This window comes from Oncorhynchus mykiss, chromosome 5, assembly GCF_013265735.2.
Source record: "Oncorhynchus mykiss isolate Arlee chromosome 5, USDA_OmykA_1.1, whole genome shotgun sequence".
Lineage (NCBI taxonomy): Eukaryota > Metazoa > Chordata > Actinopteri > Salmoniformes > Salmonidae > Oncorhynchus > Oncorhynchus mykiss.
Genome location: NC_048569.1, coordinates 62287620 through 62315072, shown reverse-complemented (window position 1 = coordinate 62315072; position 27453 = coordinate 62287620). Strand labels below are relative to the sequence as shown.

General features: G+C 42.6%; 1 protein-coding gene across 3 annotated transcripts in view; it reads right to left on the bottom strand.

Moving 5' to 3' along the window:
* The window catches only part of LOC110524265 (voltage-dependent calcium channel beta subunit-associated regulatory protein), a 44719-nt gene that overhangs the window by 12700 nt on the left and 4566 nt on the right, over positions 1-27453 (bottom strand). Inside the window, exons 2-7 of one of the 3 annotated variants that reach the window (XM_021603753.2) lie at positions 12928-13000; positions 7116-7261; positions 6226-6287; positions 1603-1774; positions 845-1016; positions 486-647 (exon numbers count right to left, since the gene is read on the bottom strand). In XM_021603753.2, the coding sequence (XP_021459428.2) occupies positions 486-647; positions 845-1016; positions 1603-1774; positions 6226-6287; positions 7116-7261; positions 12928-12975 (762 nt within the window). In that variant the 5' untranslated portion in view covers positions 12976-13000. Of the gene's footprint in view, positions 1-485; positions 648-844; positions 1017-1602; positions 1775-6225; positions 6288-7115; positions 7262-12927; positions 13029-27453 lie in introns of all 3 variants that reach the window. The other 2 variants (XM_021603754.2, XM_036978020.1) reach the window with 2 other exon arrangements.

The following is a 27453-nucleotide window of genomic DNA, read 5'->3' as shown; positions in this document are numbered from 1 at the left end:
CATTGCTCGTGTATCTTGGCTCAAGCAAGTCTTTTCTTATTATTGGTGTCCTTCAGTAGTGTTTTTTTTGCAGCAATTTGAAGGACAGATTCACACAGTCTACTCTGAACCGTTGATGTTGAGATGTGTCTGTTACTTGAACTCTGTGAAGCATTATGAACTTATCTTCTGCAGCAATAAATCTAATTCCACTGACATTATGGGGTATTGTGTGTAGGCCGGTGATAAAACATATATTTTTAATACATTTCAAATTTAGGCTGTAACACAACAAAATGTGTCAAGGGGGTGAACACTTTCTGAAGGCACTGTAGATATACCCTTTATGTGATGATGAGGGAATAACTGAGTCGCTTAACGTAGTGTTTAATACTGTAGATAACATTTGATTGATTGGTTCGGTGGGTTGACTGATTGATAGATAGATAGATAGATAGATAGATAGATAGATAGATAGATAGATAGATAGGGGGAAAGTGACTTACGCTGCTGCTGCAGAGCTCCTTGGGTCCCGGGACAAGGGGACTCTCACTGAAGCTGGAGTCCACCACCGAGTTGAGGGTGTCCCCAGGGAGGGCTGAGCTGGGGCTGACACTCAGACTGGTCAACGCTGTCTGGGGTAGGGGCCGCAGGGCACACAGTGCCGGCTATACACATAATGATTGAGAAACCTCAGTTAAAGGCAAAATCAATGTATATGTCTCATTGGAAAGAGGAGGCAGAATGATCCATAGGCTGTATCTGATAGGGGTGAAACACGCTGTGGGACCCACATTGATGGATGGCCTAATTGGTCAAGTCATGACTAATGATGTATCAATGCTAATAGCAGCACGGCTGTCACCTGGAAGATGGAAAGGCTGGACTTGGCGGCGGGGCGAGTCGTCATGGCGATGCTGATCTCTGATGACTCACACTCGTGGATGGTGACGATCTTGAGGGCCAGGGGCGGGATGTGGAGGTGTGTGAGTCGCGCATTCTTCAGGTGGTGGAAGTCACCCTCAGTCAACGTGTACCTGAGGTGGAACACAGTTGAGAAACAGTTCAGAGAGTTCAAGGCTGATGCAATATAAATGCTACTGTGCAATCCCCTGCAAGGAATCTTCTTCTATCCTCGTCCTCGGGAGCCACAAGGAGTGAAGTATTTTGTTCTCAGCTATCACTACACCTGATGAGATCGTTTCCTTTGTTGGAAGTTTTTAGTACTGGGCTGAAAAAAAAGCTTGCACACACTGTAGGTTCCTGGGACCAGAATCTCTAAACTTAATTTGCATATCAGAATGAGGTGGGGCTCATGCAAAGAACCCAGACAGTCAGAAAGAGAGAGCACACAGAGCTTAGTTACCATTTCAGAGCATCAGTCCCTATAATTATCCTGTAATAAAACCATCCATAAAAACACTTTTAAAACTGCCTTTATAATGTATTACACAGTTGTCTCCATAATGTCTTCCAATGTAACAAACTATGCTGCAATCTTCTCACAGATTTTTAAAACAAACACTTTATTGCCAAGGCAGTCATTGTCTTGTAGTGCAGAATATGAGCATATTCAGCGTGGTCTAGTGCGGGGGAGTGAGTGGGCGTCTGGATCTGTCTGACCTGCGGCCTTTATCCAGGGCCTTCCTGCCGTGGTTGAAGAGCGCCGCCTCGTTGAAGGAGACCCGGCGGCCGCCCTGGGTGCCCGTGGACAGGAAGCGCTCCGTCTCCATGTCCATGTGGGAGCTGGCGGCCGACAGGCAGTCTGACTCGTCGACCCGGATGGTGATCTCTGCTGGGGGAGAGTGGGGTGTATAGAGGGAGAGGTAAAGGTCTGGTGGAAGAACAGCACCACAGCCTCATTTACTACTGTCTTGTCATGCAAATGTATCTATGTCTAGTATTTTATGTATTCTAAATGGAGCTGTGCTTGTTCTAATATATTCAGAGATATAACAGATCTGATAGTGTAGTAAATTAATTTTTTTATTAGGGACAGTGCCTTCAGAAAGTATTCACACCCCTTGACTTTTGCTTCAATTTGTTGTTACAGCCTGAATTTAAAATGGTTTTAATTGAGTTTTGTGTCACTGGCTTGTTTTGTGTCACACACACACAATACTCCATAACGTCAAAGTGGAGTTATGTTTTTAGAAATGTTTACAAATTAAATAATTAAAGCTAAAATGTCTTGAGTCAATAAGTATTCAACCCTTTTGTTATGGCAAGCCTAAATACACAGAACAAAAACAAACGCAACATGTAAAGTGTTGGTCCCATGTTTCATGAGCTGAAATAAAAGATCCCAGAAATGTTCCATACGCACAAAAAGCTTAATTCTCTAAAATGTTGTGCACAAATTTGTTTACATCCTGTTAGTGAGCATTTCTCCTTCGCCAAGATAATTCACCAACCTGACAGGTGTGGCATATCAAAAAGCTGATTAAACAACATGATCATTACACAGGTGCACCTTGTGCGGGGGACAATAAAAGTCCACTCTAAAATGTACAGTTGTGTTACACAACACAATACCACAGACGTCTCAAGTTTTGAGAGAGTGTGCAATTGGCTTGCTGACTGCTGGAATGTCCACCAGAGCTGTGGCCAGAAAATGGAATGTTAATTTCTCTACCATAAGTCGCCTCCAACATAGTTTTAGAGAATTTGGCAGTACGACCAACTGGCCTCACAACCGCAGACCAAGTGTATGGCGTTTTGTTGCGAGCGGTTTGGTCATGTCAACATTGTGAACAGAGTTCCCCATGGTGGCAGTGGGGTTATGGTATGGGCAGGCATAAGCTACATACAATGAACACAATTGCATTTTATCAATGGCAATTTGAATGCACAGAGATACCATGACGAGATCCTGAGGCCCATTGTCATGCCATTCATCCGCCGCCATCACCTCAAGTTTCAGCATGATAATGCACAGCTCCATGTCCCAAGGATCTGAACCCAAATCCTGGAAGTTGAAAATGTCCCAGTTCTTCCAAGGCTTGCATACTCACCAGACATATTTGGGATGCTCTGGTTCGATATGTACGACAGCGTGTTCCCGGCCAATATAAAGCAGCATTGCAAAGTCATTGAAGAAGCTTGGGACAACATTCCACAATCAACCGCCTGATCAACGCTCTGCGAATTAGATGTCAGGCTGCATGAGGTAAATGGTGGTCACACCAGATACGGACTGGTTTTCTGATCCACGCCCCTACCTTTCTTTTAAAGGTACAGTTGAAGTCGGAAGTTTACACACACCTTAGCCAAATAGATTTAAACTCAGTTTCTCACAATTCCTGACATTTAATCCGAGTAAAAATTCCATGTCTTAGGTCAGTTAGGATCACCACTTTATTTTAAGAATGTGAAATGTCAAAATAATAGTAGAGAGAATGATTTATTTCAGCTTTTATTTCTTTCATCGCATTCCCAGTGGGTCAGAAGTTTACATACACTCAATTAGTATTTGGTAGCATTGCCTTTAAATTGTTTAACTTCGGTCAAATGTTTCAGGTAGCCTTCCACAAGCTTCCCACAATAAATTGGGTGAATGTTGGCCCATTCCCCCTGACAGAGCTGGTGTAATTGAGTCAGGTTTGTAGGAGCTTCACACTTCACACTTACGAGCCTCACACTTTTTCCTCCAAACATAACAATGGTCATTATGGCCAAACAGTTCTATTTTTGTTTCATCAGACCAGAGGACATTTCTCCAAAAAGTGCAATCTTTGTCCCCCAGTTGCAAACCGTAGTCTGGCTTTTTTATGGTGGTTTTGGAGCAGTGGCTTCTTCCTTGCTGAGCAGCCTTTCAGGTTATGTTGATTTATAGGACTTGTTTTTACTGTGGATTTAGATACTTTTGTACCCGTTTCCTCCAGTATCTTCACATCGTGCCCAAGGATGAACCAGACTTGTGGAGGTCTACAATTTTTTTCTGAGGTCTTGGCTGATTTCTTTTGATTTTCCCCTGATGTCAAGCAAAGAGGCACTGAGTTTGAAGGTAGGCCTTGAAATACATCCACAGGTACACCTCCAATTGTCAATTAGCCGATCAGAAGCTTCTAAAGCCATGACATCATTTTCTGGAATTTTTCCAAGCGGTTTAAAGGCACAGTCAACTTAGTGTATGTAAACTTCTGACCCACTGGAATTGTGATACAGTGAAGTGAAATAATCTGTCTGTAAACAATTGTTGGAAAAATGACTTGTGTCATGCACAAAGTAGATGTCCTAACTGACTTGCCAAAACTATAGTTTGTTAACAAGACATTTGTGGAGAGATTGAAAAACAAGTTTTAATGACTCCAACTTAAGTGTATGTAAACTTCCGACTTCAACTGTATCGGTGACCAACAGATCTGTATTCCCAGTCATGTGAAATCCATAGATTAGGGCCTAATGAATGTACTTCAATTGACTGATTTTCTAATATGAACTGTAACTCAGTAAAATCTTTTCAATTGTTGCATTTATATTTTTGTTCAGTATAGATATCAGTGGGGCCATGGAAATCTACTCTAGTGGCATGATTTTTTAAGACTACCTCATCTTTGTACCCCACACAAACAATTATCTGTAAAGTTCCTCAGTCGAGCAGTGCATTTCAAAAACAGATTCAACCACAAAGACCTGGGAGGTTTTCCAATGCCTGGCAAAGAAGGGCACCTATTGGTAGATGGGGTATAAATAAAAAAGTCAGATATTGAATATCCCCTTGAGCATGGGGAAGTTATTCATTGCACTTTGAATCAATATACCCAGTCCCTACAAAGATACAGGCGTTTTTTCTCATTTAGTTGTTGGAGAGGAAAGAAACCGCTTTATGATTTCACCATGAGGCCAACGGTGATTTTAAAACAGTTACAGAGTTTAATGGCTGTGATTGGAGAAAAATGAGGATGGGTCAACAACGTTGTAGTTACTCCACATTAGTAAGCTTAAATGACAGAGTGAAAAGAAGGAAGCATGTACAGAATAAAAATATTCCAAAACATGCATCCTGTTTGCAATAAGGTACTAAGTAAAACAATAACCTAAAACCCAATGCCAAATATACACTGGAGTTGCTACCAAGACAACACTGAATGTTCCTGAGTGGCCTAGCTAGTCAGAACTTGACTTAAATCAGCTTGAAAATCTATGGCAAGCCATTCTCAAGGCTGTCTAGCAATGGCAGAGCTTGAAGAATTTTTAAAAGAATGTGCAAATATTGTATACTGAACAAAAATAAACACAACAATTTCAAAGGATTTTACTGAGTTACAGTTCATATAAGGAAATCAGTCAATTGAAATAAATGAATTAGGCCTAATCTATGGATTTCACATGACTGGTGCAGCCACTTGGCAGCTAGATCCTACCACTCATGAGCCAGGTCCAGCCAATCAGAATGAGTTTTTCCCCAGAAAAGGGCTTTAATAAAGACAGAAATCTTCCTCAGCACCCTACCTCCCCCTCCTCAAGTGAAGAAACTGGATGTGGAGGCCCCGGGCTGGCGTGGTTGCATGTGGTCTGTGGTTGTGAGGCCGGTTGGATGTACTGCCAAATTCTCTACAAAATGTATTTTTTTTTATTTTAATTTCAGCTCATGAAAAATGGGACCAACAGTTTACATGTTGCGTTTACATGTTTGTTCAGTATACAATCCAGGTGTGCAAAGTTCTTAGAGATTTACCCCCAAAAGACTGACAGCTTTAATGTGATTCTAACATGTATTGACTCAAGGGGTTGAATACTTATGTAATCAAGACTCTTTATATTAGCTTTTTATTTATAATATATATTTTTTTATAAATGTTCAAATTTTTCTTCCACTTTGACATTACAGATTATTTTGTGTAGATCGTTTACAAAACTGACATTTAAAGCCATTTTAATCCCACTTCGTAACACAACAAAATGTGGTAAAAGGGGTGGGAATACTTTCTGAAGGCACTTTAAGTACTTTGTCTCGCTTAATGAATGTAATGTGTTACTGAATTAACATACCCAGCAGAGAGCAGAGATCCTCAGAAAACCCACATCTAAATGTTTGTATTTACACAACATGATTACGTATCAGAGGAGCATGACCTTTTATCCCTGTTCTTGGGATAAAACATGGCAGCTAGCTGCCGAAACAGTGACTTTAAAGAAATGATTTGCATCGGAGCAAAAGTTTATATTTTATTCGGCTGCCTATACATTCTTTTCCCAAGTGCGGAAGAATGATAAACATGGTTTTGACTCTCCCTCACTCACCATGGACTGGTTGAGACGCCTCAGTGTAGGTCGTGTTGGTTTTCTCAGGGTCGTCGCTGGCACTGCAGCACAGAGGAGCAGATCAATGCACAGACATTATTACCACTGATGTCTATGGCTGTGTCTCAAATCATACGCTAGTCTCTATTTAGTGCAGTACTTTTGACCTATATAGGGAATAAGGTGTGATTTGAGATGTTTCCTATGCATTTAGAACTTTAGGCCTCTACCTCAGCCAATACCACGAGCCCGTCCTCCCCAATTAAGGTGCACCAACCTCCTGTGATGGGTTTTCTACTAATAAATATTACTAGATTAAATCTATGATCTGCAATGCTAATGATTTATGATCTGCAGTTCTAATCATATACATTTCTCTAAGGGGAGGAATTGTTTATTCCCTATATTATTGCTAATTGCCCTGAATGCACTGTGTTTTTGACCCCCCCACCACAGCCTTATACTGGAGCAGTAGAGCAACGGAGGTCTCTTCCCTGTCAGTGCATCTGCGGTTCCTTTGTGCTATATTATCTGTGAGAGAATGACTTGAGGGATTTCTCTGTCTGCCCGGCTCTGTGCTTTAATTTCCTCTGTGCGCTCTGCCTGCGGTGTGTGTGTGTTTCACAGGGCTGCAGCCACAGCTTATAGCAGTGTGAGACGCAAGATGAATCACCGCCGATGGCTGCTATGAAATCTCATTACACTCATCATTTGTACCAGTCAGCACTACTCTACCCTGGCCAGCCTGCAGCTGCCTCTATATGTGCTGCTGTGTACAGAAAGGACAGGCGCATGGTAATGGAATAAACATGGCTTTCTATTCAAATATTTGGATGGTCTCCATCTCACTCAGACATACATCACTAAACCATGCAGACTAGTGGTCTGACCTGTTATAGCTGCGGTCTCCATCACAGCAGCGTCTGGAGACAATCAGGATGACAGATAGCAGGACCAGTGTTCCCCCTAGGAAGATGGACAGGAGCACCAGCAGTAGGACGTAACCATTCTGTTTACCAGGTTCAAATGGGACCCCCTGGAGAAACAGTGGAGAGGATGAGGGACATCTGGGTGCACAGGTGTGCTGATTGTTCTGGCGTTGAGGCTAAGTGCATGACTAAGTTCCCGAGAGGAATGGGTGTTTACTGAGAGACAGGGACCACTGAGGCTGTGTGTGTAGGGTAGAGTGGAGAAGAAGGAAAAAAATAACTGTCTTTCTCACATGAACATCAAAGCCCAGAGTATAGCTACTTGTGGCAGGGCCTCCTGGCTAATTGCTCCCCTGATCAGGCTATTCATGTGAGACAAGGCAGCAGGAAGCCTAAATGGAAAAAAAAAAAAAAAAAAAAAAAACACACTACACTTTCCTCAGCAACAGTTCTTCTTTTAATTGCTTTTACTTGTTAGAGAGCAATTATTAAGCTCTACATACAGTACCAGTCAAAGGTTTGGACACCTACTCATTCAAGGGTTTCTTTATTTTTACTATTTTCTACATTGTACAATAATATTAAATACATATGGAATCATGTAGTAACCAAAACAACAACAAAAAAAAAGTGTTAAATCAAAAATATTTTCTACTTGAGATGCTTCAAATTAGCCAGCTTTTGCCTTGGATGACAGCTTTGCACACTCTGGTCATTCTATCAACCAGCTTCATGAGGTAGTCACCTGGAATGCATTTCAATTTACAGGAGTGCCTTGTTAAAATGAATTTGTGAAATGTCTTTCCTTCTTAATGCGTTTGAGCCAATCAGTTGTGTTGTGACAAGGCAGGGTTGGTATACAGAAGATAGCTGTAATGAAGACAGTGTGAGACAAGAAGCAGATGAAACGTTTAATAAAACAAACATGGAACCAGACAACATAGTAGTGTCTTTGCATAAACACAGGATCAATACTGACTGGGGAAGGAACCTAAGGGTGTGCCAGATATAGGAGAGGTAAGTGAGGTAACGGAGTCCAGGTGTGCCTCATGACATATAAATGTGTGTAATGATGGATCCCAGGACCGGTGGTTAGTATACCGGTGACGCCGGAGGGGAGGAGCAGACGAGTCAGTACCCCGGCGTGCGGCTCCAGCCGCAGGATGACGCCGACCAAAGGGATGGCCCCGAGGACGAGGAGTCCAGGCGGTAAAGATGGTATTCACGGATGGTGTTGGGATCCAGAATGTCCTCCACCAGGAATCCAACACCGCTCCTCTGGGCTATACCCCTCGCAGTCCACCAGGTACTGAAGCCGACCCTCACAACAGTCGGGAGTCCAGTAGAGATCTGACGGCATAGGCCAGACCCCCTCGGTGTCCAGCTAGGGGACCAGGAACCACCAGCCTGAAAAGGGAGACATGAAAAACAGTGAGATACGGTAGTCACTGCAAAGCTGTAACCTGTACGTCACCTCGTTGATCCTCCAGAGAACCTTGAACGGCCCCACAAACCGGGGCCTCAGCTTCTTGCAGGGCAGGCGAAGTGGGAGTGTTTGAGCAATGGGGTGTAGGTGAAAAGTCCCTTCAGTAGACGGAAGGCCTTGTTGGCTGCTGGGCTCCACACCAACCTACAGGGCCCACTCTTGAGGAGAGGCGACTGACCTGAAGTTCCTGATGAAATGGAGGTAAAAGTTGGCAAACCCCAAAAACCGTTGTAACCACTTTATGGTGGTTGGAACTGGCCATGACCTGACCACATCTACCTTCTTGTCATCCATCCTCACTTCCTGCAGGCTGATTTTTTAGCCTAAGGAGACAGCCTTCTGATGAAATTGGCACTTCTCAGCCTTGAAGAACAGGTGGTTAGCCAGGAGATGTTCCAGGACTGCTCAAACGTTAGTGATGTGATCCTCCAGGGTAGCCTAGTAGACCAGGATGTAATCGATATACACGACCACCTGGCGTCCGACCATGTCCCTGAACACCTTATTAATGAATGCCTGGAACACTGAAGGAGCATTAGCTAAACCAAATAGCATAGTGACCAGACATCGTGCTAAATGCAGTCTTCTACTCATCCCCCTCCCGGAACCAGATGAAATTGTATGCACACCTCAGTTCCAGTTTGGTAATGAACCTGGCCTCGCGGAGCTGTTCAATGGCTGCTGGCACTAACGGGAGAGGTTAAGGTACTTTGCGGCGATTGCGTTGATTCCTATGTACTCAATACATGGGCGTAACCTTCAATTTTGTGGGGCCATGAAGAAGAAACCAGCCAACACAGGAGAAGTGGACGTGCGGATGAAACCTTGTTGGAGCGCCTCTTGGATGTAATCATTCATGGTCTGGTCTCAACCACTGACAGAGGGTAAATGCATCTGTGCAGAGGCACAGACCCTGCCAGCAGGTTGATGGCACAGTGCCAGGGGATGATGAGGAGAAAGACAGGTGGCGCCGGTCTTGGAGAATACCTCCCGCAGGTCCTGGTATACCTCCGGGATATTGGGCTGAAGGGAAACCACAGGACTTTCAACTGAGGTGAAACCACATGGGATGGGGAAGCAGGTCCTCTGGCATTCGGGTGACCAGTCTGATTCTCATCCCCGACCATGAGATGGTGAGGTTATGGTGTTAAAGCCATAATGTTAAGATGTTGAGAGGAGGCAAGGGTCTGGTCAAGGCACCGGAATCCACGAACGCTGTAGACAGTACATGAGGGACAGTCAACAAGTGTGACGGACACCAAAAAGAGAGTTTAGTAGAAAGTGATGAAGATGGAATACTCACTCCTGTCCTATGAGGTGGAAGATCACATGACCATCCCTCTGCTCTTGTGGATCCCGGATTAGCAAGTGCAGGACACCGCTGCAACTGGTGCCCTCCTTGACCACAATACAGCCCCCGTCTGCATCGTTCAGCCGCAGGGAGGTGTGAGACCCCTACCTCCATGGGTTCAGGCTCTGATCCAGAGTGTTCTCTGATGAGTATGTCCAAAGAGGTCGTCATCTCGACAGGCCAATTCCGTCTGGACCTCCTCGCACAGACCTCTTTGGAATAACATATGAAGCGCCGGCTCGTTCCATCTGCTGGAGGCTGCTACTGTCCGGAAGGTGAGCATGTACTCGGCAGCCGTCTGGTCCCCCTGCCGTAATTGGAATAAGCGCTCACCCCTCTCTGCCCTTCGGGGGATGCTCGAAGATGCATTTGAACAGAGCCATGAACCCCTCATATGAATCTAGCTCGTCCTCTCTCCCAGGCAGCCATGGCCCATTCCAAAACCCACCCAGTCAGAGAAATAACCGTGGCAATCTTGGACCTCTAGGTGGTGGGGCTCCCCTTTAGTGCATAAAGAAGAGGGAGCACTGAAGTAGGACGCCACAGCATTTAGATGGGGTGCTGTCATATTTATCCGGGGAGGGACAAACGGGTATCACTGACCTGAGTGGGTTGCTGAATGGGCTGTTGTGCTGGCGCAACTGTTTGTAGAGTATCCTCCACTAGTTGACGGCAATGTATGTTCGAGACTGAAGAAACTCTCCCATAGCCGTCCCCAGTTGTGCCAGCTGGTCCTGGTGTTGACGTAGAAGGTATCCCTGCTGGTTTGGACCAAGTCCATATTATGGCAAGAACCACTTAAATAAGCGAAGAGAAACGACAGTCCATCACTTTAAGACATGAACATTTCAAGAACTTTGGAAGTTCTCAAGTGCAGTCACAAAAGCCATCAAGCGTTGTGATGAAACTTTCATGAGGACCGCCACAGGAAAGGAAGACCCAGAGTTACCTCTGCTGCAGAGGATAAGTTCATTAGTTACCAGCCTCAGATAATTGGCAATTAACTGCACCGCAGATTACAGCCCAAATAAATGCTACAGAGTTCAAGTAACAGACATCTCAACATCAACTATTCAGAGAAGACTGCGTGAATCAGGCCTTCATGGTCAAATTGCTGCAAAGAAACCACTAGTAAAGGACAATAATAATAATAATAATAATAATAATAATAATAGAGACTTGCTTGGTCCAAGAAACTTGAGCAATGGACATTAGACCGGTGTAAATCTGTCCTTTGGTCTGATAACCTCAAATTTGAACTTTTTGGTTCCAACCGCAATGTCTTTGTGAGACAGAGTAGGTGAACAGATGATCTCCGCATTTGTGGTTCCCACCATGAAGCATGGAGGAGGTGGTGTAATGGTGCTTTGCTGGTGACACGGTCAGTGATTTGAATATTTTTTTTAAATTCAAGGCACACTTAACCAGCATGGCTACCACAGCAGTCTGCAGCAATACGCCATCCCATCTGGCTTAGTTGGACTATCATTTGTTTTTCAACAGGACAATGACCCAAAACACACCTCTAGGCTGTGTAAAGGATATTTGACCAAGGATGGTGATGGAGCGCTGCATCAGATGACCTGGCCGCCACAATCACCCAACCTCAAACTAATTGAGATCGTTGGGATGAGTTGGACCACAGAGTGAAGGAAAAGCAGCCAACAAGTGCTCAGCATGTGGGAACTCCTTCAAGACTGTTGGAAATGCATTCCAGGTGACTACCTCATGAAGCTGGTTGAGAGAATCCCAAGAATGTGCAAAGCTGTCAAGGCAAAGGGTGGCTACTTAAGATTCTGAAATATAATTTTGACTTGTTTAATATTTTGCTTACTGCATGATTCCATGTGTTATTTCATAGTTTTGCTGTCTTCATTATTATTCTACAATGTAAAAAATAAAAGAAAACCACTTGAATGAGTAGGTGAGTCCAAACTTTTGACTGGTACTGTACTTCTGCCTATTGTATAAGACCAGGTATGGTAAGGGTGATCAAAACTCTAGTAGCTTTCAGATGTTAAAAACAGACAATGCTATGAGAAATACAAACAATCCACTGTGCAGATGCATAACCTTACCAATTACAGCATGCAGGTTGACGCCATTGATTTACACCCACTGGTTTGTGCACCGTGAATCTATAAATGCCACAGAGCAATTTATCAATTGTGGCCTGTGCTATTAACCTGTCTGCACCTAAGACAGGAAAAGGTGCTCTGGTGGTGGCGCTGGAGCTGACTGAATACAACAGGGAGGAGATTTTAGGCTGGCTGTTCAACGCATAGTTTAGGTTCGACCAAAAAGGTCATTCTGAAGGAGGTTGGACTTCCATATGATAGAAATGTGTCTACCTAAAAGCTTTACAAAGAGGTAGGAGCTTCCTTTCAGACAGTAAACCTTCACCCCGCCAACAGCATGTCAAGGCACTTTGGCTCTAGAGAAGCTGTTTGTGGCTAATTGAAAAAGCATCAGACAACCAGAAAGTCCCTTTTGATAGACTACTATCCAAACAAAAGCCTTAGAAACGCTCCAGCTAGTTTACTCAGAAACAAACTTTTGGGACTTCCTTCATCCATTGCATTGTTAGATGCAAACCGCTCAAGGGCAGCAGTACAACTGTTGTACAAAGGCATGCTGCTATTGCAAGCATGTTTAATACCAGTCAAAGGCTACAGTCCATGCAGTAACCAAGGTTAAACACTTTAGTCTGTACCATAAACTCAGTAATATTCATGTTACCCCAGTGTTGACTGCTGACATCAGAAAATCATTTCTCTAAAGAGGAATTAAATTTAAGATTAGATCAGGGATTTAATCATTTCAGACCCAGCCCAGGATGTTCCCTCTATCAGCCATTCAGGCAGAATAGAGGAAGAACAGTCAGCTCTGTCAGTTAGCAGAAAACCCACACAGAAGGGGCTCTGGCAGTGACTTACGGTGGAGTTCTCGGTGAGGTTGTTCCAGACGGTAGACTCATTGCTCATGGTCCAGGCAAGCGTGAGCGTCCCCCTGAGACAACCAACAGGAAGTTAGGCAGCTGTTGGAATAGACACCACAAAACACCAGTTATATCTGAGAGATCTACTGTAAATATATCTGCAGACATATGTCCCTCTAAAATAATTGAGGAATAGGCAGAAAAACAAAAACAGAATGACAAAGGCCTGTAACATAATTATACTGTGGGCAACCTTTATCAACCGGCTGCATATGAAAGTGGCATTGAATCTGAACAAATACACTTCAGAACATATACCAACACAGTGGCAAGAAAAAGTATGTGAACCCTTTGGGATGACCTGGCTTTCTGCATAAATTGGTCATGCAATTTAATCTGATCTTCAATAGACAAAACAGTCTGCTTAAACTAATAAACAAGTATACATTTTCATGTCTTTATTGAACACACCGTGTAAACCTTCAGTATAGGGTGGAAAAATTATGTGAACCGTAGGATTTAATAACTGGTTGACCCTCCTTTGGAAGCAATAGCCTCAACCAAACATGTTCTGTAGTTGTGGATCAGACCTGCACAACGGTCAGGAGGAATTTTGGACCATTCCTCTTTACAAAACCGTTTCAGTTCAGCAATATTCTTGTGATGTCTGGTGTGAAGCACTCGAGGTCATGCAACTGCATCTCAAATCAGGTTGAGGTCAGGATTCTGACTAGGCCACTATTTTCTTCTGTTGAAGCCATTCTGGTTGTTGATTTACTTCTGTGTTTTGGGTCGTGTCCTTTTGCATCACCCAACTTCTGTTGAGCTTCAATTGGCAGACAGATAGCTTTATATTCTCCTGCAAAATGTCTTGATAAACTTGGGAATTCATTTTCCGTCATGAAGCTGTCCAGGCCCTGAGGAAGCAAAGCAGCCCCAAACCATGATGCTCCCTCTACCATACTTTACAGTTGGGATGAGTTGTTGATGTTGGTGTGCTGTGCCTTTTTTTTCCTCCATAGTGTTGTGTGTTCCTTCCAAACAACTCAACTTTTGTTTAATCTGTCCTCAGAATATTTTGCCAGTAGCGCTGTGGAATATCTAGGTGCTCTTTTGCAAACTTCAGACGTGCAGCAATGTTTTTTTTGGACAGCAGTGGCTTCATCCATGGTGTCCTCCCATGAACACCATTCTTGTTTAGTGTTTTGCATATCATAGACTCACAGATGTTGGTATGTTCCAGAGATTTCTGTAAGTCTTTAGCTGACACTCTAGGATTCTTCTTAACCTCATTGTGCACTCTGCGCTGTGCTCTTGTCTCATCTTTGCAGGATGGCCACTCCTAGGGAGAGTAGCAACAGTGCTGAACTTTCTCCATTTATAGACAATTTGTCTTACTGTGGACTGATGAACGTCAAGGCTTTTAGAGATATTTTTGTAACCTTTTCCAGCTTTATGAAAGTCAACAATTCTTAATCTTAATCTTTTGTTTGAGCCATGATTCACATCAGGCAATGCTTCTTGTGAATAGCAAACTCCAATTTTGTGTGTTTTTTACAGGTCCGGGCAGCTCTAACCAACATCGCCAATCTCATCTCATTGACTGGACTCCAGGTTAGCTGACTCTTGATTCCAATTAGCTTTTGGAGAAGTCATTAGCCTAGGGGGTTGACATACTTTTTCCACCATACACTGTGAATGTTTAAATTATGTATTCAATATGGACAAGGAAAATGCAATAATTTGTGTGTTATTAGTTTAAGCACACTGTGTTTGTCTATTGTTGTGACTTTTATGAAGGTCAGATAAAATTTTATGACCAATTTATGCAGAAATTCATGGCAATTCCAAACAGTTCACATACTTTGTATGTACATACAGTGGCAAGACAACTTCAAATAAAACCCAGCAAACTGGGAATATTCCCAAGATATTATCAAACATTACTATTAAGTTCTCATTAGGGTTTGAGCTAACATTAAGATGATAACAACCCATAAACATTAAAATAGTTTTTTTTTTTTAAATCACCAAATATTTCATATCAAAGAAAATGTTTGGAATTAAATTTCCTTGGGATTCTCTAACATTCACAAAAATGTTGTTCATAACATCTGTTAAAAAACACCACAGAACATTCTCCTAAGGATCGTAAGGCACTACAGAGGGTAGCGGGTATGGCCCAGTACCTCACTGGGTCCAAGCTTCCTTCAATCCAGGACCTATTTAATAGGCAGTATCAGAGGAAATACTTTTTTTTATTAATTGTCTGAGACTCCAGTCACCCAAGTCATTGACTGTTCTCTCTGCTACCACATGGCAAGCGGTACCGGAGCACCAAGTCAAGGACCAAAGGCTCCTTAACAGCTTCTACCCCCAAGCCATAAGACTGCTGAACAATTAATCAAATGGCCACCAGACTATTACATTGACCCCCCCTCCATTTGTTTTGTACACTGCTGCTACTCTATTTATTATCTATGCCTAGTCACTTCACCCCTACCTACATGTACAAATTACCTCTAACCTGTACCCCCGCATACTGACTCGGTACCCCCTGTTATTGTGTTACTTTCTACAGCCGGGCACCAGAGGGTAATAGGGATTTTCTTTCTTTACTCTGACAACCTTTACCAGTTGAATGTATACATAACACAATATATTGTATTGCAAGTTAATTATTTTTAAATATGCAAATGAGGGAAAACTGGCCTTAAATATGCACTAATTTGCATATTACGATAATCGTTTTTCAAAACTGGTTCAAGGCAGAATGTTTGTTTTATTATGATAAGACACTCAATGGTCAGACTTTTACAGATCAGTATATACAAATACTGTCATTTCATGGCATTATTTTTTTTTTTAATATTTAAAAAAAAACACTTGTATGAAGGATGCATATTTTGCATTTAAAATGACACTTAAAATCAAAACACAAGATCTATAAAAAAAACCTCTGTAAATATGACTATAAGACATAAGAACCCATGTGTGGAATAATGTGAATGCACATCCTTTGAAGCCTGAGAAATGAATTGGGGAACATGTCATTTTTAGAAAATGGCTGATAAAGATATGGTAATGCAATTAAAATGTACTTATCTATAAATAAGAGTTAATTAATGTGACAACTTCTAAACATCAAATATACCTTTACCTACATTTGTTTCAAGCAACAGAGCATATGCTTTGAATACTGGTCTGTTGGGCAGTTTTGGGCAAATTCTCATATCACTTTACTCAATGTCACATACAAGGATTTTTGTATGGCTGTTGAAATGTGCAGAACATTAAATCAGCTATGCCTGCCCCATATGTAAGGCCCTCTTTGAGTTGTTGCTGGTGCAGCTTTACTCTCTTGACTGTCATGGGACCTGCGCCTACGCTTGGCACACTCCATTGAAGAAAAGTCAACTCTCGCAACATGCCTTGCATCCTCCTCTCTGATTGCTTCCAGTGTCACCAATGTGCTGTCAATCCACAATTTGTTCATCACATTTGATATAGCAGTGGCTCCCTCATTGAACGTGGTTACTGCCATACTGCCTGCTCCGTCAATGTGGCTTTTGCCCTGAGACAGTTTTGGGGCATTGCAACCATATCACAGAGTTCAGACAACCATTTGCATTCTGGGTTCCTCCGTGCTACATTCTTTTGAGGACGTTATCATTTGACATCCTATGATATTACAGGTCCCATTTTCTGTGCAACCTCTTCAAAAAATGTATGGCCTCCAAGGTTTTTGTGACAGGGTGGATCTTCACCATTTTCTATGGCTCGCTGGTACCAGCACCAATCATAAAGCCCTTTTAATATCAGCCGATGTCACAAAATGCTATACAGAAACCCAGCCTAAAACCCCAAACAGCAAGCAATGCAAATGTCGAAGCACGGTGGCTAGGAAAAACTCCCTAGAATGGAAGGAACCTAAGAAGAAACCAGGTTCTGAGGGGTCCTCTCCTGGCTGTGCTGGGTGGAGATAACAGTACATGGCCAAGCTGTTCAAGCGTTCATAGACGACCAGTAGGGTCAAATAATAATAATCAGTGGTTGTAGAGGGTGCAACAGGTTAGCACCTCAGGAGTAAATGTCAGTTGGCTTTTCATAGCCGATCATTCAGAGTTAGAGACAGCAGGTGCGGTAGCCGGCGAGAGAGTCAAAAACAGCAGGTCCGGGACAAGGTAGCACATTCGGTGAACAGGTCACACCTATCCCGTAGTTGGAAGGGAATCCTCTCATGCCAAGTGCCATCAAAGGATACATTAAGGTCTATGATGGCATCCTCATCCAACAACTCTGCTATGTCTGGGTCTATATTTGCATATGCTCTTCTAATTGCAGCACTCTCCATCGACTGTAGCCCTCTCTGAATCTAAAGAGGGGGGATAAAGTACTTATGTCTGTCGACATCAGTCATAACTGCATTACTAAATATCAGCATATCACCCAATGTTAATACTAGCATATATTTACTTTATGTAAAGCATTTTTTTTCTCACTAATCACATTAGCCTACAGTGTCATAAGGCTGTAGCCTAATGTGACACAAATTGTATACAGTGGGGCAAAAAAGTATTTAGTCAGCCACCAATTGTGCAAGTTCTCCCACTTAAAAAGATGAGGCCTGTAATTTCTCATAGGCACACTTCAACTATGACAGACAAAATAATTTTAAAAAAACCAGAAAATCACATTGTATGATTTTTAATGAATTTATTTGCAAGTTATGGTGGAAAATAAGTATTTGGTCAATAACAAAAGTTTCTCAAAACGTTGTTATATACCCTTTGTTGGCAATGACAGCGGTCAAACGTTTTCTGTAAGTTTTCACAAGGTTTTCACACACCGTTGCTGGTATTTTGGCCCATTCCTCCATCCAGATCTCCTCTAGAGCAGTGATGTTTTGGGGCTGTTGCTGGGCAACACGGACTTTCAACTCCCTCCAAAGATTTTCTATGGGCTTGAGATCTGGAGAATGGCTTGGCCACTCCAGGACCTTGAAATGCTTCATACGAAGCCACTCCTTCATTGCCTGGCGGTGTGTTTGGGATCATTGTCATGCCGAAAGATCCAGCCACGTTTCATCTTCAATGCCCTTGCTGATGGAAGGAGGTTTTCACTCAAAATCTCACGATACATAGCCCCATTCATTTTTTCCTTTACACGGATCCCTTTGCAGAAAAACAGCCCCAAAGCATGATGTTTCCACCCCCATGCTTCACAGTAGGTATGGTGTTCTTTGGATGCAACTCAGCATTCTTTGTCTTCCAAACACGACAAGTTGAGTTTTTACCAAAAAGTTATATTTTGGTTCATCTGACATTCTCCCAATCTTCTTCCCGATCATCCAAATGCTCTCTAGCAAACTTCAGACGGGCCTGGACACGTACTGGCTTAAGCAGTGGGACACGTCTGGCACTGCAGGATTTGAATCCCTGGCGGCGTAGTGTGTTACTGATGGTAGGCTTTGTTACTTTGGTCCCAGCTCTCTGCAGGTCATTCACTAGGTCCCCCCCCGTGTGGTTCTGGGATTTTTGCTCATCGTTCTTGTGATCATTTTGACCCCACGGGGTGAGATCTTGCGTGGAGCCCCAGATCGAGGGAGATTATCAGTGGTCTTGTACATCTTCCATTTCCTAATAATTGCTCCCACAGTTGATTTCTTCAAACCAAGCTGCTTACCTTTTGCAGATTCAGTCTTCCCAGCCTGGTGCAGGTCTACAATTTTGTTTGGAGTGTGACTGTTTGAGGTTGTGGACAGGTGTCTTTTATACTGATAACAAGTTCAAACAGGTGCCATTAATACAGGTAACGAGTGGAGGACAGAGGAGCCTCTTAAAGAAGTTACAGGTCTGAGAGCCAGAAATCTTGCTTGTTTGTAGGTGACCAAATACTTATTTTCCACCATAATTTGCAAATACATTCATTAAAAATCCTACAATGTGATTTTCTGGAATTTTTTTTCTCATTTCGTCAGTCATAGTTGAAGTGTACCTATGATGAAAAATACAGGCCTCATCTTTTTAAGTGGGAGAACTTGCACAATTGGACTAAATACTTCTTTGCTCCACTGTAGGGCTGTTTTCCTATCACTCTGTTTTGTTAACTTTGAAAACATTTGTTGGAGCAAAGGAAATAAATATTATTTATACACAGCAAGTCACCTGACAATAATGGGCTACTCCCCCTTTTTATTTATGTGTCACTCTGGTCATTTCTCTGATATAAGCGGAGACTCAAGGAAGGAATCCCTAGGACTTTGCTCATTTTCTTTAGATCTGCATAACCAAGTCCAAGTTCGTGAGCTAGAAGAACCATCCTCACATTTATATCAAATGCCACATCTCCCCTGGAGCACTCCTGCAGCCTGGAGGAAGTGTAAACACTCCTCCTAAATTCATCACGATCACCTCATTCTATCATGACGGAATCCCTGGTTGGTGAAGTCTATGGTGATTTTCAGTCCAGTGTTTGGACACTTATGGCAAATCAAATCATATGTTGTTTTATTTCAGACGTGGGAAAAAAAGAAAAATAAATGGCTTTTTAAAGGGGTTGATCAGCTTTAATATAGCAGATTGTTGCTTCCATCAATGTAAATTGTCTGCATCATTTCCAATCCCCATATATTTTTGGGGGTAAATACACACATTTTAGAATATACAGTGCCTTGCGAAAGTATTCGGCCCCCTTGAACTTTGCGACCTTTTGCCACATTTCAGGCTTCAAACATAAAGATATAAAATTGTATTTTTTGTGAAGAATCAACAACAAGTGGGACTCAATCATGAAGTGGAACGACATTTATTGGATATTTCAAACTTTTAACAAATCAAAAACTGAAAAATTGGGCATGCAAAATTCAGCCCCTTTACTTTCAGTGCAGCAAACTCTCTCCAGATGTTCAGTGAGGATCTCTGAATGATCCAATGTTGACCTAAATGACTAATGATGATAAATACAATCCACCTGTGTGTAATCAAGTCTCCGTATAAATGCACCTGCACTGTGATAGTCTCAGAGGTCCGTTAAAAGCGCAGAGAGCATCATGAAGAACAAGGAACACACCAGGCAGGTCCGAGATACTGTTGTGAAGAAGTTTAAAGCCGGATTTGGATACAAAAAGATTTCCCAAGCTTTAAACATCCCAAGGAGCACTGTGCAAGCGATAATATTGAAATGGAAGGAGTATCAGACCACTGCAAATCTACCAAGACCTGGCCGTCCCTCTAAACTTTCAGCTCATACAAGGAGAAGACTGATCAGAGATGCAGCCAAGAGGCCCATGATCACTCTGGATGAACTGCAGAGATCTACAGCTGAGGTGGGAGACTGTCCATAGGACAACAATCAGTCGTATATTGCACAAATCTGGCCTTTATGGAAGAGTGGCAAGAAGAAAGCCATTTCTTAAAGATATCCATAAAAAGTGTTGTTTAAAGTTTGCCACAAGCCACCTGGGAGACACACCAAACATGTGGAAGAAGGTGCTCTGGTCAGATGAAACCAAAATTGAACTTTTTGGCAACAATGCAAAACGTTATGTTTGGCGTAAAAGCAACACAGCTGAACACACCATCCCCACTGTCAAACATGGTGGTGGCAGCATCATGGTTTGGGCCTGCTTTTCTTCAGCAGGGACAGGGAAGATGGTTAAAATTGATGGGAAGATGGATGGAGCCAAATACAGGACCATTCTGGAAGAAAACCTGATGGAGTCTGCAAAAGACCTGAGACTGGGACAGAGATTTGTCTTCCAACAAGACAATGATCCAAAACAAAGCAAAATCTACAATGGAATGGTTCAAAAATAAAACATATCCAGGTGTTAGAATGGCCAAGTCAAAGTCCAGACCTGAATCCAATCGAGAATCTGTGGAAAGAACTGAAAACTGCTGTTCACAAATGCTCTCCATCCAACCTCACTGAGCTCGAGCTGTTTTGCAAGGAGGAATGGGAAAAAATGTCAGTCTCTCGATGTGCAAAACTGATAGAGACATACCCCAAGCGACTTACAGCTGTAATCGCAGCAAAAGGTGGCGCTACAAAGTATTAACATAAGGGGGCTGAATAATTTTGCACGCCCAATTTCAGTTTTTGATTTGTTAAAAAAGTTTGAAATATCCAATAAATGTCGTTCCACTTCATGATTGTGTCCCACTTGTTGTTGATTCTTCACAAAAAAAATACAGTTTCATATCTTTATGTTTGAAGCCTGAAATGTGGCAAAAGGTCGCAAAGTTCAAGGGGGCCGAATACTTTCGCAAGGCACTGTATATATATATATATATATATTACACTGGATCTCTTGAATAAGTTCCTCCATTTATTTTTCCTCTAACTTATTCTGTGCCTCTATTGCTATCTAACTGTACTGTTAGTCCTTCAACTTCCTTTGTTAATATGGACTCTTGATCTAAATTTATTTTGTTTTATAGATGAGTACTGAATTGCATGGCCTCTAAAGGCCCATTTAAAAAGTGTCCCATAACATAGGTCCCCTTATACAGCAGATCCCCTTATTGTATGTTGGAAAAAGTCAGTTATAAAATCTACTGTCCTAGTTATCATCATCATCATCATCATATCAGCTTTGATTAAATTTCCAACATCCTCGCCCACGTGGAAATTCTGTAAGAGTAATATATATGCCAATTATATGATGATCCGACTGTATTCTGTCCCCCATCAACACTAACTTTTGGTGCCGGAGAGAATGACATAAGAAAGTAATCAAGATGACTAGCTTGATTAAGCCTCCGCCACATCTATCCCAGTAGGTCAGAGTATTTAAGCTTCTATATATCCACTAATTCCAATTTATCCAGGACATTCATGATATCCTTAAGTACCTGAGGGTGATAGTGTGATTTCCTTTACGGTCCATAGAGGTATTGAAATCCCCCATCATAAGAGGATCATTATTTGGACAGTATAGGTTAATAAGCCATATCTGTTTATTGTCCAATCACATTTTTTTTTAATCCATCTACCTGTTTGGACAATTTGCACATTTGGAGCAAAATTACTGTTAATATCGTCACCCCTTTTAAATGTCTTTGCCCATGGGAGAAAAATACTTCACCCCTCCTATTTTAGCCAGGTAAATACTGATAGTCTTTTCTTATCATCTGCTAAGCCATTACCATTATAACTGGCTATACTTAATCTCACACTTACCATAGAGACAAGTTTAATTCTATTGATCAAAATATACAGTTGAAGTCAGAAGTTCACATGAACTAGTTAATGACTGTTAATGAGTGTTTCAACCACTCCACAAATCTCTTATTAACAAACTATAGTTTTGGCAAGTCGGTTAGGACATCTACTTTGCGCATGACACAAGTAGTTTTTCCAACAATTGTTTACAGACAGTTCATTTCACTATCACAATTCCAGTGGGTCAGAAGTTAACATACAACACTAAGTTGATAGTGCCTTTAAACAGCTTGGTAAATTCCAGAAAAGAATGTCATGGCTTTAGAAGCTTGTGATTGACTCAAATGACGTCAATTAGCCTATTGGAGGTGTACCTGTGGATGTATTTCAAGGCCTACCTTCCAACTCAGTGCCTCTTTGCTTGACATCAGGGGAAAATCAAAAGAAATCAGCAGAGACCTCCAATTTTTTTTTGTAGACCTCCACAAGTCTGGTTCATCCTTGGGAGCAATTTCCAAACGCCTGAAGGTACCACGTTCATCTGTACAAACAATAGTACGCAAGTATAAACACTATGGGACCACGCAGCCGTCATACTGCTCAGGAAGGAGACACAGTCTGTCTCCTAGAGATTAACGTACTTTGGTGCGAAAAGAGCAAAGGACCTTGTGAAGATGCTGGAGGAAACAGGTACAAAAGTATCTATATCCACAGTAAAACGAGTCCTATAAATCAGGTGGAGCAGTGGTTAAGGGCGCTGTACTGCAGCGCCAGCAGAGACTCTGGGTTCGCGCCCAGGCTCTGTCGTAACCGGCTGCGACCGGGAGGTCCGTGGGGTGACGCACAATTGGCCTAGCGTCATCCGGGTTAGGGAGGGCTTGGCCGGTAGGGATGTCCTTGTCTCATCGCGCAACAGCGACTCCTGTGGCGGGCCGGGCGCAGTGCGCGCTAACCAAGGTTGCCAGGTGCACGGTGTTTCCTCCGACACATTGGTGCGGCTGGCTTCCGGGTTGGATGCGCGCTGTGTTAAGAAGCAGTGCGGCTTGGTTGGGTTGTGTATCGGAGGACGCGTGACTTTCAACCTTCGTCTCTCCCGAGCCCTACGGGAGTTGTAGCGATGAGACAAAACAATTGGATACCACAAAATTGTGGAGAAAAAGGGGTAAAATTTAAAAAACAGACTACGGTTTGCAACTGCACATGGGGACAAATATTGTACTTTTTGGAGAAATGTCCTCTGGTCTGATGAAACAAAATTAGAATTGTTTGGCCACAATGACCATCCCACACGTGAAGCACAAGTGTGGCATAATCATGTTGTGGGGGTGCTTTGCTGCAAGAGGGACTGGTGCACTTCACAAAATAGATGGCATCATGAGTGAGGGAAAAAAAAAATTGCATATATTGAAGCAACATCTCAAGACATCATCCAGGAAATCAAAGCTTGGTCACAAATGGGTCTTCCAAATGGACAATGACCATACTTCCAAAGTTGTGGCAAAATGGCTTAAGGACAACAAAGTCAAGGTATTGGAGTGGTCAAAGCCCTGACCTCAATCCTATAGAAAATGTGTGGGCAGAACTGAAAAAGCGTGTGCGTGCAAGGAGGCCTATAAACCTGACTCAGTAACACAAGCTCTGTCAGGAGGAATGGGACAAAATTCAACCAACTTATTGTGGGAAGCTACCTGAAACATTTGACCCAAGTTTAAATTGTTTAAGGCAATGCTACCAAATACTAATTGAGTGTATGTACACTTCTGACCCACTGGGAATGTGATGAAAGAAATACATGAATCACTATTATTCTGACATTTCACATTCGTTAAATAAAGTGGTGATCCTAACTGACCTAAGACAAGGAATTGTTACTAGGATTAAATGTCAGGAATTTTGAAAAACTGAGTTTAAATGCATTTGGCTAAGGTGTATGTAAACTTCCAACTGTATGTGTATATATATATATTTTTTTACTTGTCATGTACACTCACAACATTTTGGGAACTTTAAAATAAATAATAAAATGTGTGCCATTAACATTTTCCACTCTAATACCATCATTGTATAATCATCAACACAACTAGAGTTTTTTTATATTTAAATGTTTTATTCTGAAAAATGTTTCATTACAACTTTTAGGGGAAATGGTCTTACACCTTCCCTACACCTTTTGGTTTGCTGGGATGACTACAAGTCAACATCTCCAGACATGAAAGACTGGCAAGAAGCAGAACCAAAACTAGCATCGGTCTGCCGAATTGCGATAGAGTCACCAGCCAGGCAGCCTAGCTTCAATGCGTAAATCATCCTTCCATCCTCCCACCTCAGCCCCCTCAAAGAGGCTCTGCCATCACATTCATAAGACACAGCTTCGGTGGTCCAATAGCTGTGGCCCAATGCATTCCCTCATACAAAACAAATCATAGCCAGTCATTCTGCTGCAACACACACACACACACACACACACACACACAGCATGGCAGCAACACTCTTTGCCTGGCACAGCACCTATTCTTCCTCCCCCTCCCCCAGCACTGGTGCCTTTGCTACAGGGGAGATGCGTGTCGGAGTGACTTACCCTGATGGAGGGCTGTGTGCAGCAGCTATGGATGTGAGTCTCTCCCTTCTCAGCTTCCTTGCTCAGCCTGTCTCTGCCCACCCACCTGGCTGGCCAGCCTCCTCAGGGCTGTAGTAACCTCTCCGTATAGGCTTGCCTGGGCTCTGACCAGCAGCTCAGTTGCTTAGGAAGCAACAAGGCACTGCCAAATCATATACACTGCTGATAGCAAAACAATACGTTGCATTCTAATTTGTATTTATTTTAAGCCAAGGAAACAGACATTTCCCAATGTGTTACTTGTTGTGTATTAGGGATGTATCATTTGCACCTCCGTACTTAAGGTAGTTGTATAGGCAGAGCATCATGGGTAATATGTGTTGAGATGAGCACGTTCAAGATAAATGTTTGAACTGATTCCGGTCTCATCTTTATAACAAGTCCATAATGACGTGGTTGAAGATATCCCTCTAGTGGTGTGGGGGCTGTGCTTTGGCAAAGTGGGTGGGGTTATATCATGCCTGTTTGGCCCTGTCCGGGGGTATCAACGGATGGGGCCACAGTGTCTCCTGACCCCTCCGGTCTCAGCCTCCAGTATTTATGCTGCAGTAGTTAATGTCGGGGGGCTAGGGTCAGTCTGTTATATCTGGAGTATTATTTCTCCTGTCTTATCCGGTGTCTTGTAAGTATGCTCTCTCCAATTGTCTCTTTCGCTCTCTCAGAGGACCTGAGCCCTAGGACCATGCCTCAGGACTACCTGGCATGATGACTCCTTGTTGTCCCCAGTCCACCTGGCCGTGCTGCTGCTCCAGTTTCAACTGTTCTGCCTGCGGCTATGGAACCCTGACCTGTTCACTATTATTTGACCATGCTGGTCATTTATGAACATTTTAACATCTTGGCCATGTTCTGTTATAATCTCCACCCCGCACAACCAGAAGAGGACTGGCCACCCCTCATAGCCTGGTTCCTCTCTAGGTTTCGGCCTTTCTAGGGAGTTTTCCTAGCCACCGTGCTTCTGCATTGCTTGCTGTTTGGGGTTTTAGGCTGGGTTTCTGTTTAGCACTGAGATATCAGCTGATGTAAGAAGGGCTATATAAATACATTTGGTTATGAAACCCATGAGACATAAAATATTGATGATGAGTAAGTCTGAAACTACAGAAACTATTCTGTCCAGAAGAGGTCAGTTTTTAGATGTTTAAACACATTTTCCTTGGTACAGTCTAGGCTAATGTTAGCTCAGTGTATTGCTAGCAGAGGCAAATGCATAGTCGAACTAGCTAAGAGGGAGTTAGCGTCGCCATGGATGGCAGAAACAGATTTGAGATGGACGTTGGAGCGAGAAAACGTGATTAAAGGGAGGATATTTAGTTCAACTGTGAAGACTAACTTGAAAAAAAGAGACAATCAGGAGCCTATTGAGAAACTAAAAATGTCTGGAATGGTTGGAAATATTGGACAGTTTGCTGAAAGTATTGAGCAGTGGAGCTCATATACAGAACGGTTGTTCTTGCAAATAACATTGATGAGGACAAAAATTGGGCCTACATTCAATTTACTTCGCAGCCTGCTACAGCCAGGCACTTTTTTACTAAAACCACTAGTTATTACACAAAGGTTTAGGTGCCACAGAAGAAATCAGAAAGTAGGAGAATCAGGGACAATGTTTGCTGTGGCATAAAAAAATTAAAAAAAAAAAAAAAAAAAAAAAGAGTACTTGGAGTTTAATGATGTTCTAAATGACACCATCAGAGACCGACTAGTATGTGGGCTACGGAGCGAAACTACACAAAAGAGACTATTGACTGAAAGTAATCTGATTTTGGCAAAGGCAATTGAAGTCAGTGTGGCCATGGAAGAGGCTCAGCATTAGAGATCATCAGGATAAGTGCACAGTTGCAACTGAAAAGCAGAAAAGGGAAATCAAGGCACATGCTTCCGCTGTGGCAAAGCAGGACATCAGGCATCTATGTGCTCGTTTAAGTACATGGATTGCTGAGCCAGTGGTAAAAAAGGTAAAAAATTAAGAATGAAAGTCACACACTAATTATGCTGCCAAACATTTAATGGGTATAGCAACCAATGTTTTGGCACACAGTGCCTTCTCACTTGAAGGCACCAAAACACTGGTTTCTATGCCCATTAAATGTCTGGCAGCATAATTGGTGTGAAACTTTTTCTTATCATAAATTATTCTGTTAGTCAGCACCTCTACAAACATTTTTTGGGTGTGGGTCAGCGTATGCCTTTCACTAGCCTCTGGTAAGGGCCACATCAAACAAGCCTGCAGAAACAAAAAGAGATCAGAGAAAGCATCAGACTGAAAACAAGAGACATTCCAACGAAAGAAACATAAGAGCAAGAGAACACAGAAGGAATCCAATGAGGAAGTCACACTGAAAATACTTACTGTTGCTGGGGGGGGGGGGATGGCTGTCTCTTGTGAGGTGCTTGCTAGTGCATATGGATTGTCTGACACGAGATACAGCTGCTCCTGTGTCAGTCTACAAAAAGACACTGAAACACCTTCCACTTCAGCCAGCACACATTGTGTTAAGGACTTACACAGGTGAAACCGTTGCTGTGAGCGGCCTCTCTGAGGCCTCAGTTCAGTTAAACAGAAACGCTGCCACGCTACATCATGGAGGAGACTATCCATCACTACTGGGTTGTTTGCAGTTAGATCACACTGGACTGGCAATCAGTGTGTACAATGACCGATGGAGACACAGGCCTATCCACCATCTTAAAGAAACATGGAGGTATTCAATGGAGGACTGTGTATCATGAAATACATTA